Source organism: Stylophora pistillata, chromosome 3 (assembly GCF_964205215.1).
Source record: "Stylophora pistillata chromosome 3, jaStyPist1.2, whole genome shotgun sequence".
In the NCBI taxonomy this organism is placed as follows: Eukaryota; Metazoa; Cnidaria; class Anthozoa; order Scleractinia; family Pocilloporidae; genus Stylophora; species Stylophora pistillata.
Genome location: NC_142521.1, coordinates 42488901 through 42505454, shown reverse-complemented (window position 1 = coordinate 42505454; position 16554 = coordinate 42488901). Strand labels below are relative to the sequence as shown.

The 16554-nt window shown below is 38.9% G+C and overlaps 2 protein-coding genes and 1 pseudogene across 6 annotated transcripts in view; all 3 read right to left on the bottom strand.

Moving 5' to 3' along the window:
• Positions 1 to 56: 56 nt before the first annotated feature.
• The window catches only part of LOC148736186 (uncharacterized), a 300358-nt pseudogene continuing 283860 nt past the window's right edge, over positions 57 to 16554 (bottom strand). Inside the window, exons 2-4 of the transcript XR_015998481.1 lie at positions 2677 to 2842; positions 2518 to 2581; positions 57 to 1670 (exon numbers count right to left, since the gene is read on the bottom strand). The product of XR_015998481.1 is annotated as an uncharacterized LOC148736186 (transcript). The remainder of the gene's footprint in view (positions 1671 to 2517; positions 2582 to 2676; positions 2843 to 16554) is intronic.
• On the bottom strand, positions 3017 to 4168 carry LOC148736189 (uncharacterized). Its single transcript, XM_088753143.1, has one exon. The coding sequence runs from the start codon at positions 4109 to 4111 to the stop codon at positions 3461 to 3463; it is 651 nt and encodes a 216-aa protein (XP_088609269.1). The 5' UTR covers positions 4112 to 4168; the 3' UTR covers positions 3017 to 3460.
• Positions 6286 to 16489, bottom strand: LOC111331732 (DNA-binding protein SMUBP-2). 4 transcript variants are annotated; one of them, XM_088753139.1, is made up of 12 exons: positions 16202 to 16489; positions 15855 to 16050; positions 14637 to 14925; positions 13836 to 13907; positions 12909 to 13037; positions 11790 to 12058; positions 11132 to 11434; positions 10466 to 10769; positions 9894 to 10017; positions 8533 to 9267; positions 7786 to 7849; positions 7485 to 7623 (listed from the first exon to the last, which is right to left on the bottom strand). In XM_088753139.1, the coding sequence occupies exons 1-11, from the start codon at positions 16452 to 16454 to the stop codon at positions 7806 to 7808; spliced, it is 2718 nt and encodes a 905-aa protein (XP_088609265.1). In that variant the 5' UTR covers positions 16455 to 16489; the 3' UTR covers positions 7485 to 7623; positions 7786 to 7805. The 4 variants fall into 4 exon arrangements, with proteins under 4 accessions (XP_088609262.1, XP_088609263.1, XP_088609264.1 ...); XM_088753136.1 differs by lacking the exon at positions 7786 to 7849 and having other exon boundaries at positions 6286 to 7623; XM_088753137.1 differs by lacking the exon at positions 7786 to 7849 and having other exon boundaries at positions 6286 to 7623; positions 11132 to 11278.

The following is a 16554-nucleotide window of genomic DNA, read 5'->3' as shown; positions in this document are numbered from 1 at the left end:
GGTGACATGATCCACAGATTTGGACGAAATGAATTGCTAATAACAGGACAGACAAATAAAAAACAAATATCAATTTGCTTTTTATGTACTTACAAGTTTTTAAAAATAACATGATAACTGTGGGGACTCTGTTTGTCTAATCACTTAATCTTCTGTACCAAAATAAAAATAAGGGCTTGTGTTATAAATGCTCATTACACTGTATGGCAAAGTTCATAGAGTTTTTTGAAGTAATGTGCCCAGTTTTATATTATAGCAAGTCATGTAAATTTTAAAGTTCTATACATGGCATTAATTTCTCATCAGTAATATACCTTTTGAGGATAAGTAATTACAATGAATATGCTGGTATGAATAAATTGTGTCATCAACAAATTATATAAAATGTAATACAGAAAGCATGAAGACATCACAAGCAATAAAAAATATGTTAAGCATAAAAAATATGTAAGCAGTCAATTTCATCACACTAACAGACTCCACCTGAAGTAGATGGTGATTCTTTTGATCAAGAAGTTAATATGTACCGGTCTGTTGCTTTGGTTGGGGCCGATACAATCATAGTTTAAAAAAAGTGTTTTAAAAGAGTAGCTCAAAAGATATTCAACAATATTACAAAAAATAAAGGCATAAAATATATGTTTCATGGTATAATATTGTAAATCTTCAAATAAGTGGTGCTCAGGGTACTTTTTCAAATTTTGAGTTAAAAACAGTAGGGTGCTTATTCAAGAGGGATCCTTTTCAGTTCACTTTAAACATGTTCGCAAGCTGAATTGAAAGCAAGTATTAATGTTCAAATCTGGGCCAGGGAAGGGGGCAGGGTGCTTATTTCAAATTTTCGTGGATAGGAGAGTGCTCATATTTGAGGATTTACAATTCTTTTTCCAATTTTTCTTTTCTAATATTTCCATAAGCATCTTATACTGCTGTTGTTGCTGTTGAGCCATGTAGGTTTGCATTTGTAGCAACTGCTGCTGTTGTTGTTACTGGAACTGTTGTTGTTGTTGTTGTTGTTGCTGCTGCTGCTGCTGTTGTAACAGCAGTTGCATCAGGCTGTTATGCTGTTAGTCAAGCAATTGCTGCCTCTCAGTCTCTTTCTCCAACTGCACAGATCTTATTTCTATATCTCTCTCTTTTAGCCTGTTCTCCTCAGTTGCCTGCTCCCTCAAAGAGGCCACCATTTCAGTTCCATTGGATTGCCTCTTTTTGGCCTTGTTTTGATTTTACCATCCCCATCTGAAAGTGACCATTTCTTCGTTTCACTCAATGACTCCATGGCTTTGAGCCTGATATCCTTAGCTTGCTCTTGTTCTTTCTGATATTTCTCTCTTGTGTTTTCATCCTCCTCGTCTCTTGACTGATCACAGGCCTCAGCTCTCTCTATGATTTCTTTGAGTAGTCTGTCCAGCTTGGTTGGCTCAGGACTGATGCCACTGGCTTTTAACTATTGTGAAGTCTTTTTTTTTAATTTTTCCACCAGGACCATATAATGATCTCTTACAGACCTCTTGTTAACTTTAAACTCTGCTCTTTTGTTGAGAATGTTGGCAATTTTCTCCCATGCCTGTGCTCTGCCCACAGTCTTCTCTTTAGCCCTGTATGGCTCAGCCTGCAAGACTTCATGGCACAGGAGAATGTGTTTCTGTTCACTCCATTCCATTTTACCACTGTTTTAAACAATGCATGAAATTTCAGCCTTTAAAAGATAACTTATACAAGTATCCAGTTAGCTTACATGAACATCATGCCCAGTTGATCTGATATGATTAAAAAAATGCAGTGTTAAACTTCTCTGTAGCATATGTAAATATAAGTCCCCCCAATTATACATTACTTCCAGTTTTCGAGCGTACACCCTATTTTTGGTAAAAATTTATATTTTTCATTCCCAAGCTGAAAATCCTTCGTTTCCCAGCGATTTTAGGCTAATTTAAATGTTCTATACAGAGGATAGTAGTACGTCAGTAAAGTAATTAATATGAATTCTACCAGTCAGCCAACGAATGGCATGGCCAGTATATAATCACCACAGTTGCAAACTGTCTTGAATTCTCCCAACCAACCTCGTGTTTAGATGAGGCTATATAAACACGGAAAAAGTGCTCTATTACTTAAGCTTAAATAATATGCTTTACGTGTAAGGGTAAGTTTAATAGCTGCAACACACATTTTATTTTCAAACCAGTTTGGGCGGTATCACGGATACTATATTTTTTAATTTCCGTCAATCTCAGATAGTCCTTTAAGAAAGATTACTAGAGAAAAAAGTGTGTACTTTCGTATAGCTAGATGTCGCACTTTGAGCCGGGTCGGGCAAAAAAGATAAACAAAATAGGAACTGCCGACTGCTTGTTGCACAAAACTAACGGACGACTTTTGATATTTATCTGTTGTAGCGAAGTTAACTTTAACCTAAGGTTAAGAATTTTTTTCTCAAAGTACGCATTACGCTAAGCTACTTGCAAGACTTCAGAGATTTTCGTCCAAAAAAAATTAAGTTGCATGACAACTAACCTCGAGGATCTGCTTGGACCAGCGTAATTTCCTCCTTCACCGGGAACTTGCAAGCTTGACACGACTACAAGTACAACAGCCGAGAAAATTCAATGTGGTTATCGGAGTGAATGACATCAAATCATCTTCGAAGTACGGCAATTTTAATCTCAAATCCACCTGTATTTCTGCGTTTTCTCCAGGACGTCAAACTAAGTGATCCTGCGTTGTCGACGTGACCTTTCATCAGGGACGGACGGTGTATCCATAGCAACGGCTAACGACAGCTGAAAAATCACTTCCGGCGAACGTCCGTGACACCCAAAGTCATCGATGCTTAAGGTCCCTACTATGTCAAACGGAGCCCCGCTGGGTCCTCTCCTCCAACGAAAGCACCCCTCTCCCCTCCGTTTACGCGTGTTTATATATGAGTACTTTCCACATTTTGTTACAAATGCTACAATCTGATTGGCTATACTACTCGCTGTTTATTCTGACAGTGAGTAAAGTTGTTAGCCCAACAATGACAATGTACTTTTTTGTTTGTAAACAAATTGGAAATAGAAACTTGAGCCTGTCTGATTGTTGAGTTTTTGAACGATTATTAGATTTAAAGCACAGATTTTCTAAGCAACGAGCGTTCTCGAAAGAAAGAGGATGCCAGATCTCTCACAGACCTCTTGCACGCTCGTTTCGATTGCTGGCTTTGCATACCGCTGGTGCTGTAACAATAATGAGAGCCTTGCACTCCGCTATAAAGTAAATGTATTACTAGTCTTCTTTACCCACTACCGTCAAACCCTTTTTCTTTTCTTTTTTTTTTTTAGCGATAGTTGTTCTTGCAAAAACTAACGATAAAAACCGACGTTTCGGTGTCATCATGACGCCATTGTCAAGGAGAAATAAAAAATGAAGTTTGTGGCAAGGTGTAACACTAAATTAGCATAAATATGTTACGAGCTAATTAAACAAATACTTTTGCGCGAATTGAATCGCTTTGCACGTTCAGAGTGGGTTTTAAGTCTCTGATGAAAAGCATTTCGTTCACCAAACAATCGAACTTGTTACTACACCTTTTCAGAATGCTAAAACGTTTCAGTAGGTCTTTCGGGACTTCGCTGTGCCGTTCGTGGTAGTGTTTAAATATTGAAGATGCCTTTCGTTTATGTCCATCCACGCGTGTGTGTAAGTGTCCGCGTGTATAGCCCACATAACCCGCATCACACAGGTCACATTGAAATTGATAAACGACGCGTTGTTGGTTGACAATCTGTGGCTTGATTTCTCGTACTTTAAGATCTTGGCCAACTTTGCGGCTAACAAATACTGGCTGGACAGTTGTCTGCACCTTCATGCTAAGATTCTTGAGCTCTTTCTTAACATAATTTGCTGATTCCTGATCTTTGAAAGGTATGGCCACACGAACAATGGATATTGGTTCTTTGGGCGTCTGTGTGGGCTGCGTACCAACAATTCTTGATTGTAAGAAGGTGTTAATGGTAGAATTTACCAGGCGTTCCGGGTATTTAAGCCGTGCGAAAACTTTCTTTAGGCGATCACACTCATCAGAGAAATGGGCCCAGGCGGAAGATAATCGGTGTGCGCGATCCAGCATAGTTTTCAGCAAGCTCCGTTTGTAGCGATTGTCTACATGGCTTTGGTAGTGTAATAGTAGGCCCATTAACACCTTCTTACAATCAAGAATTGTTGGTACGCAGCCCACACAGACGCCCAAAGAACCAATATCCATTGTTCGTGTGGCCATACCTTTCAAAGATCAGGAATCAGCAAATTATGTTAAGAAAGAGCTCAAGAATCTTAGCATGAAGGTGCAGACAACTGTCCAGCCAGTATTTGTTAGCCGCAAAGTTGGCCAAGATCTTAAAGTACGAGAAATCAAGCCACAGATTGTCAACCAACAACGCGTCGTTTATCAATTTCAATGTGACCTGTGTGATGCGGGTTATGTGGGCTATACACGCGGACACTTACACACACGCGTGGATGGACATAAACGAAAGGCATCTTCAATATATAAACACTACCACGAACGGCACAGCGAAGTCCCGAAAGACCTACTGAAACGTTTTAGCATTCTGAAAAGGTGTAGTAACAAGTTCGATTGTTTGGTGAACGAAATGCTTTTCATCAGAGACTTAAAACCCACTCTGAACGTGCAAAGCGATTCAATTCGCGCAAAAGTATTTGTTTAATTAGCTCGTAACATATTTATGCTAATTTAGTGTTACACGTATATGTGCACGATCCCTCGCAGTAAAGCACTATTTGAGCAATAGTGAAAATCAGACCTGAAAAAAATTTCAGGCCTGTACGGGATTCGAACCACTGACCTCTGCGATACTAGTGCAGCGCTCTACCAATTGAGCTAACAAGCCAACTGGGAGCAGGCCATCAAATTAATTCGACATAAACCCGTAGAAGATAAATCAAACAACAACAAACATATGAAACATATGTATGAACTGCGGTTATGAAACGTATATGTGCACGATCCTTCGCAGTAAAGCACTATTTGAGCAATAGTGAAAATCAGACCTGAAAAAAATTTCAGGCCTGTACGGGATTCGAACCACGAATCCCGTACAGGCCTGAAATTTTTTTCAGGTCTGATTTTCACTATTGCTCAAATAGTGCTTTACTGCGAAGGATCGTGCACATATACGTTTCATAACCGCAGTTCATACATATGTTTCATATGTTTGTTGTTGTTAGTGTTACACCTTGCCACAAACTTCATTTTTTATTTCTCCTTGACAATGGCGTCATGATGACACCGAAACGTCGGTTTTTATCGTTAGTTTTTGCTAGTCTTTGCATTTCTAAATCTTTATTGATAATAGTTGTTCTTAACTTCATTATCACAATTCTTGGTTTTCTCGTGACGTCATCAAAATAAAAAATAAGGACTTTTAGTTCAGTTAGTTCTAAGAACAGCTGAAGACTTATCTTTATGCAAATTTTCAGTTCGATAGGGTTTTTCGTCTTGTGGTAAAGCAAGGGTGAATTTCTAAGCTATTGGGTGACATGATCTTTCAATGGCGCCATTTATACAAGTGTATTAATGGCGAAATTAATCATTCTTTGGACATTGTAAGAAAGAGTGATATGCACTCCTACAGTACGCGCAATAACGATACTATAAAGCTCCCCAAAATCAAATACAATTGGGGAAAACATCGCTCGCGGTATCACTGTTTCAAAGACTTTAATGAGTTAGAGAGAACTGTAAGAAACTCAGTAAGTTTGCCAATTTTTAAGAAGTGTCTTTTTTCTGCTTTTTATAATTAAGTATTTTTTTAAATTCATTTTTGCAGTGTATATGTTGTAATCATTTTTATATTTCGATTTTAGTTCAAATTTCTATATTTTAATTGTATTTTTATATAATACACATCTAGTATTTAGGACCTCTATGTAAACCACTATTGTGATGGAGCTTCCTAATAAAATATTGTTATTATTATTATTATTAGAATGCTGTCACGTAGGTTAAAACGATTGACTTATTAATTATCCGCTAAGATTTGCAATCTGAACAGTTTGAGAATAAGCACTCTTCTGGATGTTTATAAGCCCTATGAAGACGACTACAGGCTTTCATAGCAAACCTCGATGACACGATTTTGTTAGCTTCCGGCCGCCATATGCCCATCAGAGGAATACAACCGCGGTGTCTCAGACAAAGCCTCATAAATTTGAGTAACACAATTCTTCGAATATCTCTCTCACGAAACATTGCACAAACCTGAATCTTTTCGAGACTAAAATAAATAGAAATAAACTTTATTTTACGCTCGGCAGTGTTTATTGCACACAAGTGCTAGTGGGGCCAAGCAAACAACTGAGACAAATAATTCAAATTGAACATAACAGTGCTAAGAATCTGAACTGTCCGGAGGCAAACCAGTTTACAAGCGTGGCCGAGGATTTGAACTCGGAGCTACCATGAAACAAATCCAAGTAGTGGTCAGGGCGCGACTCGAAAGGGAAACCTGTAAGAGAGACTGTTTGAATATTCATTTTATTTTACCACTTTGATTCTTGACTTTATTTGTTGAACGGTTTTGAAGATGGTGTGACAGGAGACAGTGAAAAATGGCAGTAAAAGGGGCAACTTCTTTGTTCTGACTTGCACAATTCTAACTTAAATGCTTTTGCATAGTTTTTTTCCTCTTTTTTCTAGTCTTTCATCCAGTAACCACACTTTTGGTGAGGGATGTAAACTCTCGGTGCCATAGGGCCATTCTTATGTTTCTCTTCATGCTTACGCGCATATGTTACACTTCTCCTAACAGATGTAGGGAATGGACATAAATCAAATCTTCCAAATTTTTCACATTTTCCTTTTAGAACTCAATTTCATCAACACAAAAATTTCTCCCTCGTCTAATCACAGTCAACTCTCTCTTGGGCAACCACCTTTAGCGCCGAAAAAAACTGGTCTCAAATTTTGCGAAAGATCCCAGATTTAAAAAGTTCAAGCGACTTGTTTGAGCGGGAAACAACGCGGCAAGAGCGGTTTGTGAGAATGACCTGAAACTTTGTTCTTACTCTTTTATCAATTGTCTTTTCCTTTACGCTTTGATTTCCTTTGTTCCGACATATCATCTAGTCTTCTATCCAATTTTCTCTGTAGCTGTGCTTTACGAGTTACGTCCAATGCCTTTGGTTTCCCTGTCTTTGGCTTGCTAGCTTGTTGTCTAGCTCTTAATTTTGCTGCTTCACCACAACCGTGAACCTCGGGGATTTGATGGGACAAGCAGAACGTCCTATCACAACATGTACACAACTGTCCTAGAGTTCTTATGCTCTTTTTGCAGCCGTCGAAACCACATTGTGTGTCTAACTTGGTAAAAGAAGCCAACAGTTTGTCCAAGTCTTCCTCTGGTTGTAAAGCTGTCGAGGATTTGGTTCTAACTTTTGTCTTCTGAGGCTTGGCACTTGGCGGAGCTGACAACTCCTGATTCCGTTCTGCTTTGTTTGTTTCAGCCATTTTAGATCTCTGTATCTGGTCGCAACGTAGAGAATGTAACTGAAGATTACAAGCTGGGATTCGCTTCCTGCACAAGGGACAAGTGCTCAAAAGGTCGGAATCACCTTCGTCGTCTACAAAAGACAGAAAATAATAGAATTTGTACATTCTGACTCTATGGCTCCTGCGGTGAGCTATAACGAGTTTTGAGAACGTCATTCCATGCCAAAATCTCCTAGCTTTTGTCTCTGAATATATTTCCTGCCTCATACCCGCTACTAGAGGCAAAATATTACCTTAAAACTCGTCCAGTAGCTTAAAAAACACACAAAGGACTCGCCACCGGTTCTGTCAACAGTTCTAGAAAATAAATGTGACGCGCTTATTTTCTGAGGGTTATTTTTCTGGGGTTGCTGTGAAAATAAAAAATTCTGCTCTGACAGCCGTATCCTGATCAAATTCCGCACAATTATCTGCTGTTTCGATGCTTGCTGCTAAAATCAATGCACTCTGTTCGAAATTGAGTGGCAGAATCAATGCAAGCCTTAAAACAAACTCAGCAGTATAGGGCAATTTTTTCATTGGCCAAAGGAACCCGGAAATACATTGGTTGTGTTTCAATTCGCTCATTCTACACAACACACTCTACTGTCTCAACCAATCAGAAGTAAACTAAAAGTAACCAATTGCGTCCTGCTCATTCGCGTTTACTCGCGCTTCTGATAGTTTACATGTACTAACGACCACTTGTGATATCTTCCTTTGTTCTTATTAGCCATTTCAATCAATTTGGTTTGGGTTTTGCGATCCTCGATCGAGAAGTGACCTGTACGAAATTCTGATTAATTATCGCTTAAATTTAAATTTTCGCGCGAATTAAACCACCAATTAGAAACCTTGCATGAATCTCCAGACCGCGGCCTGGGACATTGACTGAGTGTCGTCGCTTCCCAGAGTGTTCTGTAAAGTTACTACCATATAACCACACACATTTTCCTTGAAATTGTCAAATCAAGTTGGTAAAAGGATGGGTGAAAACAAACCTTGCAAAGCTGATGTCACTTTTCTAACCACGATATACCTCTCCTTACCCTCTCCATGGCTCTCATGGCCGAGTGACAACTTTTCTGCAATGCTGTGGACATCAAACCTCTGTTGTGAGTTCAGCGTCTTCGGGAAAGTCAACTCTTTCTTCGTAGCATCCTGAGTGAAACCTAAAATTTCTTTTTCAATATTTTCGCGGTTGTAATTCGTAGTCACAGTATTACTACTTTGACGTTTTTCTTGTTTCGTTCTTTTGAAATTGTTTTCAGAATTTTGTTCACTGTTTTCTTCCGTAAGATTGAACGGTTTACCAGAAACAATCGAAGCAACATCTTTTTTGTCCTCAGCTCCGCTAATTTCTAATTTTCGAATGTCCTTTCCGCTTTCAGAATCATTTGTTGACTTGAGGTCCTGTTTTTCTTTTAATTTTCTTAATTTAGAAACGGGTCTCGTTTCTCCAGCATTCTCCTTTTTCTTCCATTCACTACCTGTCATTTCGGACATAGAAACTTCGTCCTGTTGGTTCGTGTAACAGTTAACAGTAGTTGGAAGTGAATCCTGGAGATATTCGTGAGCCGATCGCACCTCTCCTGCACTGCTCATGTATTCCATCAGGGATTTAAGAAAGTTATCATGACTGACAGTCTCGGAATCGACGACAACGGCCAGATGACGACGAGCTCGAGTTATTGCAACGTTAATTCGCCTGTGTTCGGCAAGAAAACCCACTTCGCCTGAAAGAAGAAGAGATCGATGAAAAGGCATTTGAAAAGTTGTTACGTGAACAAGAAAAATGTGCTCAAGTTAGGTACATGACCAACCTCGTTCCCAGGGTCTCTCATTTTCCCGCCCCCCAACGCTCCAGGGACGGGAAGATGAGAGACCCTGGGAACGAGGTTGGGAACATGACAGCAAGTTTCAGGACAATGCGAGACCAAAAGCTAGGATTCGGAAAGATCTAAAAATTTGTATAAGAGAATGCTTACTAAAAAACAAAAACAACAAACAAAACATACACGAAACAAAAGACTTGGTTAACTTTTATTTTAACAAAGAAAGCGTCATTTGGCTATAATCAAAACAAATTAACGGCCTATACATTTGGCCCAATTGCTTCAAAAGGCGGTTGGCTTTAATTAGTCTTTAAAAGTCCTTTCGTTTTTATTTCTACTATGTAAATGCAAAACTGAAGGCTAAAGTTTTGTGGGAATTTATCGAAGTGGAAGGGAAGGCCCAAAACACCAAAACATTAACGGTTAATCTGTCTGTAAATCCATAAAACTTAATAAAATTGACACTAACCCTCGATTAGTTTGATCATGTGTCGAGCAAATTGGTCGAATACGCCGAATTATGTTACCTTTTTCGTTCGAACGAACTAGTGATATAACAACAGCTTCCTTCTCTCTTCCTTGAAAGCCATCTACAGATTTGATTTCCAGCGCTGGATACTTTGACGAGAGACGCAATCTAAGTAGCTCCACCTTGAAAAAATGGGCCAAGAGAGAAACGAATAGAGGGAAATTTAAAAGGAAAAATAGTGCTCCGTTTTAAAACTTATCTACGTTGCCTCTATATTTATATTCGTTATTTTGGGCCGATTAGATCACTGCTGATCTAACGTACAAGAGGACGATTATCGTCCACGGTTGCTTGCTGAACATTTCACAGTTAAAAAAAAAAAAACCCAATAAGCATCAAATTGAGTGTCGAAAGTAATGCTAGGTGGTATCAGTCTTACTAACCTCGCTATGAGATTGGTCCTGAAAACTCGTACCACGCTCTAACCAATCAGATGTAAAAACCAAAAACTGACAAGACCCCCCCCCTTCCTTCTCCAAGCTTATGTGAGTCTTTTATAGCTTGTAGTAACGAAGGTAATCCTTCAACAACGGCGGATGTTTCAGACCTAAGCTATCTGTTTCAATTTACCTGCAAGTTGTAAGGTGCGATGACAGCGATGTCACTAGGTTGGAGCCCAGCCGTCGTAAGCGCCATGACATGTGCAGCGACAATGTCAGCCTCGCCTTCATTCCCTTTTGATACCTCGTCTTCCACTTCCTTTTCTCTGACGTCACATCCCGCAGTGTCAATCAAAAGAAGCGGAAGTGACGTCTCGTCTGTTCCCTGAACTCCAGGAAGATCTTTTAAAAGATGTGATTTCACAGAGCTGTCTGCGTTAAGTCGACCACCATACAGTTTTTCAGACGACCACTTCATAATCGTCTCATTCATTCTGAGACAAAAAGCGTGTGACAAGTCAGGTTTAAAAATATTATATTCACTTGTCCTGAGAAAAAGATAGTCTAAGAAAAAACTCCATTTTCCGTGGGTATTCGAATCCTAACAAGTTAGCAACCCGTTCAAACATTCTCCTTCTCAATTCAGAAGGAATTAAATGAAAGCCATCTTCACAGTAATGAACCCTACTTATGTAGTAGTGGAAATAAGGCCTGAAAAAAAATTAACCTTGTTACCAGGGTCTCTCATCTTCGCGTCCCCTAGAGCGAGAGAGGTGCTGGAAGATAAGAGACCCTGGAAACGAGGTTGAATAATTTCCACATTCAAAGTACAAAAATTTACAGCTTTGCACTGAACCTGTATTGCGTTGTTAACATGCACACGGCTCCATCTCCCAGCATTTTTATGAGTCTCTCCATTAAAGTAACTTCTAAGCCTCGTTTGGCTGCTTCCTTGGATAGTATTGTGGGAGGTAACTGAAGGTGATCACCTGCAAGAACACACCTGGAGAAGAAGGAAAACAAACATAGAGATACAATCAAACCCGCACAAATAACACGCTTACCCTGATGGAAAACCTTAATTCCGGTTTCAGAAAAATTCTTTCTGTCAAACAATTTTGGTTCAGTAAGCAGTTTCCTTGAGTGAGTGAAATTCATCCTAAAAACACAAAATATGCAGCTTACGATCATATTACCATACAAGAGTTGGACCTAATTATGGCAATACTAGAATTATAAATTTCTGAATACTAAAAAATCTTCAATTCTGTCACCCCTTATTATGGACTTTTTTTAACAAATCAAATTATGTCTATCAGAAAATTTGATTTGTTAATGATATCAATGATATTCTCTATCTGCTGAGGTTTATCCAGAATTTTTTTGGTATTCACAAGTTTAGCTTGGTTTTTTCTTACATTAGAGCTTCTACTAGACTGTGCATTTTAAGAATCTTTTATATTCTCTATCTTCACCATCATAAACATACTGAGTGTTCTATGGAGTTCACAAACCTTGATGCCTGCAGTAAAGGTATCCAGCAGCCAGCCTCTAATGATTGGGCAGCCTCATCAATGACAACCAAATCAAAATGGTCCTGCTTGACAAGTTTAAGGGGACCATCAGAGGATGCACTAGTATTGGTTGCCAAGACAACATCAGCGCCAGTGAGAATCTCTGTGACAGCTTTATCTTCTCTTTGTTTCAGTTCTCCTCGCAGAGATTTTACTTCTTGTTTGAGGTGCTTCTTTTCTGATTGATTCCTTGATTTCCTAACTTTTGACTGATGATGGCAAGGAATGAAAGGAAAAAAGGAGGAAAACTGCCATCAAAATGTCAAATTTGTCAAACTGATTATGCTTAAAAATTTCCACAGACCAATATGGAATTCATAGAGGCCCCTGCCCAACTGAAGCTATGTTCCACAAAAGGCAATGATTTGCAAGAATGATTCTTTTATATCTAGTTGATCTATCATAACAATATTATTGAATCCATCGAGAATTTACAAATCCTGTTAAAGCAACAAGCTTTACTATATCAAACTGCCTTGATTTTCCTCAAGTATCAAATAACAAGTTGCAAATGAAGCAGAAGTTGCCATGAGCAACTTTTTGAGGAAAAACCAAAACCAGTGGAGAGCAAGTGGCAAAGCATCCTGTCACACCTCAGTAGAAGAATAAAATAGGACAGGAAGAAACAAAAGGATGGTTAGGTTCAATACAAAAGTATACTTGAGAACAAGAAAGCAAATCAAGTATGCTTTTGCTCTGAACCAAAACCACCATTTCATTTCTCTCTAACATGATCATTTGCCTGTAAATTTCCATGGATGAGGGGACTAAAGAAAGCATACACTCTTCCCAGACCCTAACTGGTTCACCTCCTGGTTAGCTCAGTTGGTCTGCCTCCTGGTTAGCACAATTGGTAGAGCGCCAGACTGTTGTGCGGGAGGTCGCGGGTTCAAGCCCCGGCCGGACCAACACTCAGGGTCTTAAAATAACTGAGGAGAATTTGCTACCTTTCTATAACATCAAGAAATGGATAGATATCTAATAAATTAATATTAAATTAACTGATTTTGGCTCATCTCCACTGACTGAAGGACTAGCACAGGGCTATTATGTCCATACCAGTGTATCATCAATGTCCTTTCTGACATCTCGCACAATGGCTGTTCCTTCAGAGGTAGACAGCAGGGCATCCAAGGAATGATCCTGAACAACACTGAGCAATCTAGCAGGGTGACCAATCCTCACAACCTTTACACAAAATAATCAATCACAATTAAAACTGAGAACTCTGGGGTTGTAGTTAGGAGTCAGCGACTGGATAGATTACAAACAGTACCCTTTTTTTTTTTGGTGAGGTCTGTTGTGCAAGTCAAAAAAAAAAAAAAAAAAACAGTGAAAATAATATTAGCATGCCATGCAGAACTCTGGGAGTGAGTTCCACACAGAGAGTAACTTCATTTTTTTTCACTCCTTTTTTTACTCTCAAGACGGACTTCATCAAGATGTTTTGAAGTCTAACAAGAGGCCAAACTTGCTGTTTACCCAATATAAATGTAACTATGCAAGTTATCTTAGATTAGTATATACTAAAACAGTGGATAGCGTTGAAGGCACGCTCTGATTGGCTAGTCAAACTCCGAATATCCTTTGCTATTTACCTCCGAGCAACTTGGGAAAAAATGGCGTCCCGGTTTGCATCCTTGACAAGCGAAGAAATCACTCAAATCAATTTTTGGTGGTGTATATTATCTCACTGTTTTAGTATATACTAAAACAACTATTCACCTCGATGTCGGTGGTTAGCGGTGGATATTTACCTCGCCGCTTTGCGGCTCGGTAAATATCCACCACTAACCACCTCCACTTCGGTGAATAGTTGTTAACTAATTGAAATTGGAGTGAGTTGAGATAGAAACTACTTTGTAAGGAAATTTCAAACAAAAGCAGGTTTTAGATTTGTCTGTCAGATGTGAATTCTTCATTAAATTTTTCTAAGCCAAAAAAGAGTTACACAACAGTTACTGATATTGATAATTGAAATATTACCTTCACTTTGCCTTTGATTAATTTTTCGACCATGTTGTCAACAGCAACGTTTGAAGGTGCACAAGCTAAAACCTGAGACATGAGATACATAAACTGAACATGAAATTCTTCTTCTTTTGCTTTGAATAGTTAGCATAGTCAGAGCAATCTTGACTTAATGGCAGAGGTGTTTTGAAAAAAATTGCAATAGCTGAAATCCTTATTAAGTCTTACAGCCACTATGAATATTCTATTGAAAAAGTAAAGGAGTTAAGACTGGACAAGAAAAACTGGCCAAGAGGAGTGGGAAAAGGGATAGGAAGGCTCCCTCATAGAGAGAGGGAGCAGCCCTAGTATATACACACCATCAAGGAAAAAACAGCCTGAGGACAATGATGATAGTGAATAACTATCTAAATGAGTCACTTAGTTTAAAACAGATTTCGTTTTGTTGTATCTAATTTCTAACCTACACATAGCCCTTGAACTTCCCATATCTAATTTTTAATTGTCCCCTCTAGTTGCTACACATTTTCATGTAAAGTATATACTATAGAGAAAACTGGTGTTAGACCCAAATAACTTAAGCTTGTGTGATAAGATTGAGTATTCTCACTACCTGTTGGCTGGATGATGTATGGATATTACAGGGGGAGGGGGGTAACATGATTTTAATCACCTATGGAAGTTAAAGGGTTAAGGGCTCTCTTGTGAAGTTTGAGAGATAACTTTCTCACTGCAACACTAATCTGTACAAGTTCAGCATACCTTTAATCTCTCACTTAGAGTTTAAGGGACAAACATTTCAAAACTTCACTTTACCTTCATTTTAAGATTTTTCACAGCTTGAACAATGATCTCAACAACAGTTGTAGTTTTCCCAGTCCCAGGTGGACCATGGACTATGGCCACTTCTCTCTGACATAATGCAAACCTGACAGCTTGCCTCTGTGAATCATCAAGACTGTCATTGAAGAAGATGCATGGCATTTCTCCTCCTTCTACGAAAGGCTTGATTTGCAATGGAGCTCCAGGAGGTACATTCCCAAACAGTACATCAATCAAATGAGCAGCTGGTCCCTCCCTGTACTTTGTTAAGGTGTTGAGGGCACTAAAGCAGTAAAGCAAGAGTTAAAGTTACTCAACTTGTATAATTAGTTCTATGCCATGGTAACATTGTCCACTATGGTCAAAAGGTTCTCTTCTGACTAATCACAGTCAGATAATGCTTTGGAAATATAGAGACAAGTAATTAAAAAATAATACCAGAAGTTTCTTGAATTTGCATTAGATGCTTGGTATTTTGTTGTTGAGGGGACTGGGTGCTGGGAACTGGGGACAGGGGGCTGGGGACTAGCAGCTGGGAGTAGTGGCTGAGAACCTGGGGCAGAGGAGAGGAAATAAGAGGGAAATTGCCCTTTGTCACAAAGATAATCGTAAGAAAATAGAAATGAAAAGAAAAAGAAATTACTGGCAAACAGTTTTTAATAGTTTTCTGGTAAGTGTATCAGGATTTCTGCCAAAACTGCCACACACCAGCAAAGAAAAAAATGTATATCATGTCACAAAGCCAGATAAGACACAAAAGGATGATAGAATAATTAAAACAACAAAAACAAATAACAAAATGAACCTTATAGGTAAGATACAATTGAAGTAATAATATTCTGTAGAAAAATGAGTCTAAAAAAATTCACCGGCTTTGACAGGGTTTAAACTCATTCCTTCCAGATGCTAGTTGGGTACAACTACCATCTGAGCTAAAAAGCCACATATTTAGACCAAGGCAAAAATTAGAGGGTTCTTCGCTCCCTGTTGAGAAGTCACATTCTTTAACAACTTCTTCAATTAGGGTTCACCTGTGAGGATACTTTCATAATTTGTGCAAATGACATAGTTAAGGCAAATGGTGGCAAAGTCTGGCCTCTTATCTTAGATGAAGACTCTGAGAGTAAATGTAGCCTCAGGTAAACTACATTTACCTATACCAACTAATCATGAACATAGTTAGCTATTGACCATACTAGGTTATTTAATCACCTCTTGATTCTTTTGTGAGTTACGTCATTTGCTAGTTTGATGAGTTTAAATGGACCATCATCATCAAATGTGAGGGTGTCGGCTGTTTCATCAAATGCTACGGTTACAGCTGTCTGGGAAACACGGCTTACAATTCCAGAGGAAATATCATTTGCTGCTTGATTGGAATTTAACCAGCTAAATCCCACTATATCTCCTGAGTGAAGAAAATTCGAACATTAGTACATCCACTTAATTTTTGGCGGAAATAGCGGAGCAAGACCTCTAATAATTTGGGCTAAGGGCGTGTTTGTTAATAGTAAACGAATATGAATTTTCACTGCATCGGATTAAGAAACAATACTTGCCTGGTGTTAAGGAATGTGTCGGGAGTTTGCCATCAGAACCAGGCTGATTTATCTCAAAAGTCAGAAGTAGTCGTCCATACAAACCCGTCCTGCGGCTTCGGATTCGAAGTTTCAAGAGACAAACGCCCCTTCTTTGGAGTTCCTTTGGACTAACATTCTCTTGAAGAGATTTAGTCTCCTCAATTTCAGCTTTCCTTTCTAAACTTAGGAGGGAAATTGTCTTCCCTACAAATTGAGAAACGTCGGCCGCCATTATGGCTCAATGTAGTGCAGCGAATATGAACAAGTCGAGCTCCTCTGACAACTAACAATGCAGGCTCGGCTACTTCCGGTTCCCTTGTTCTTTTCCATTT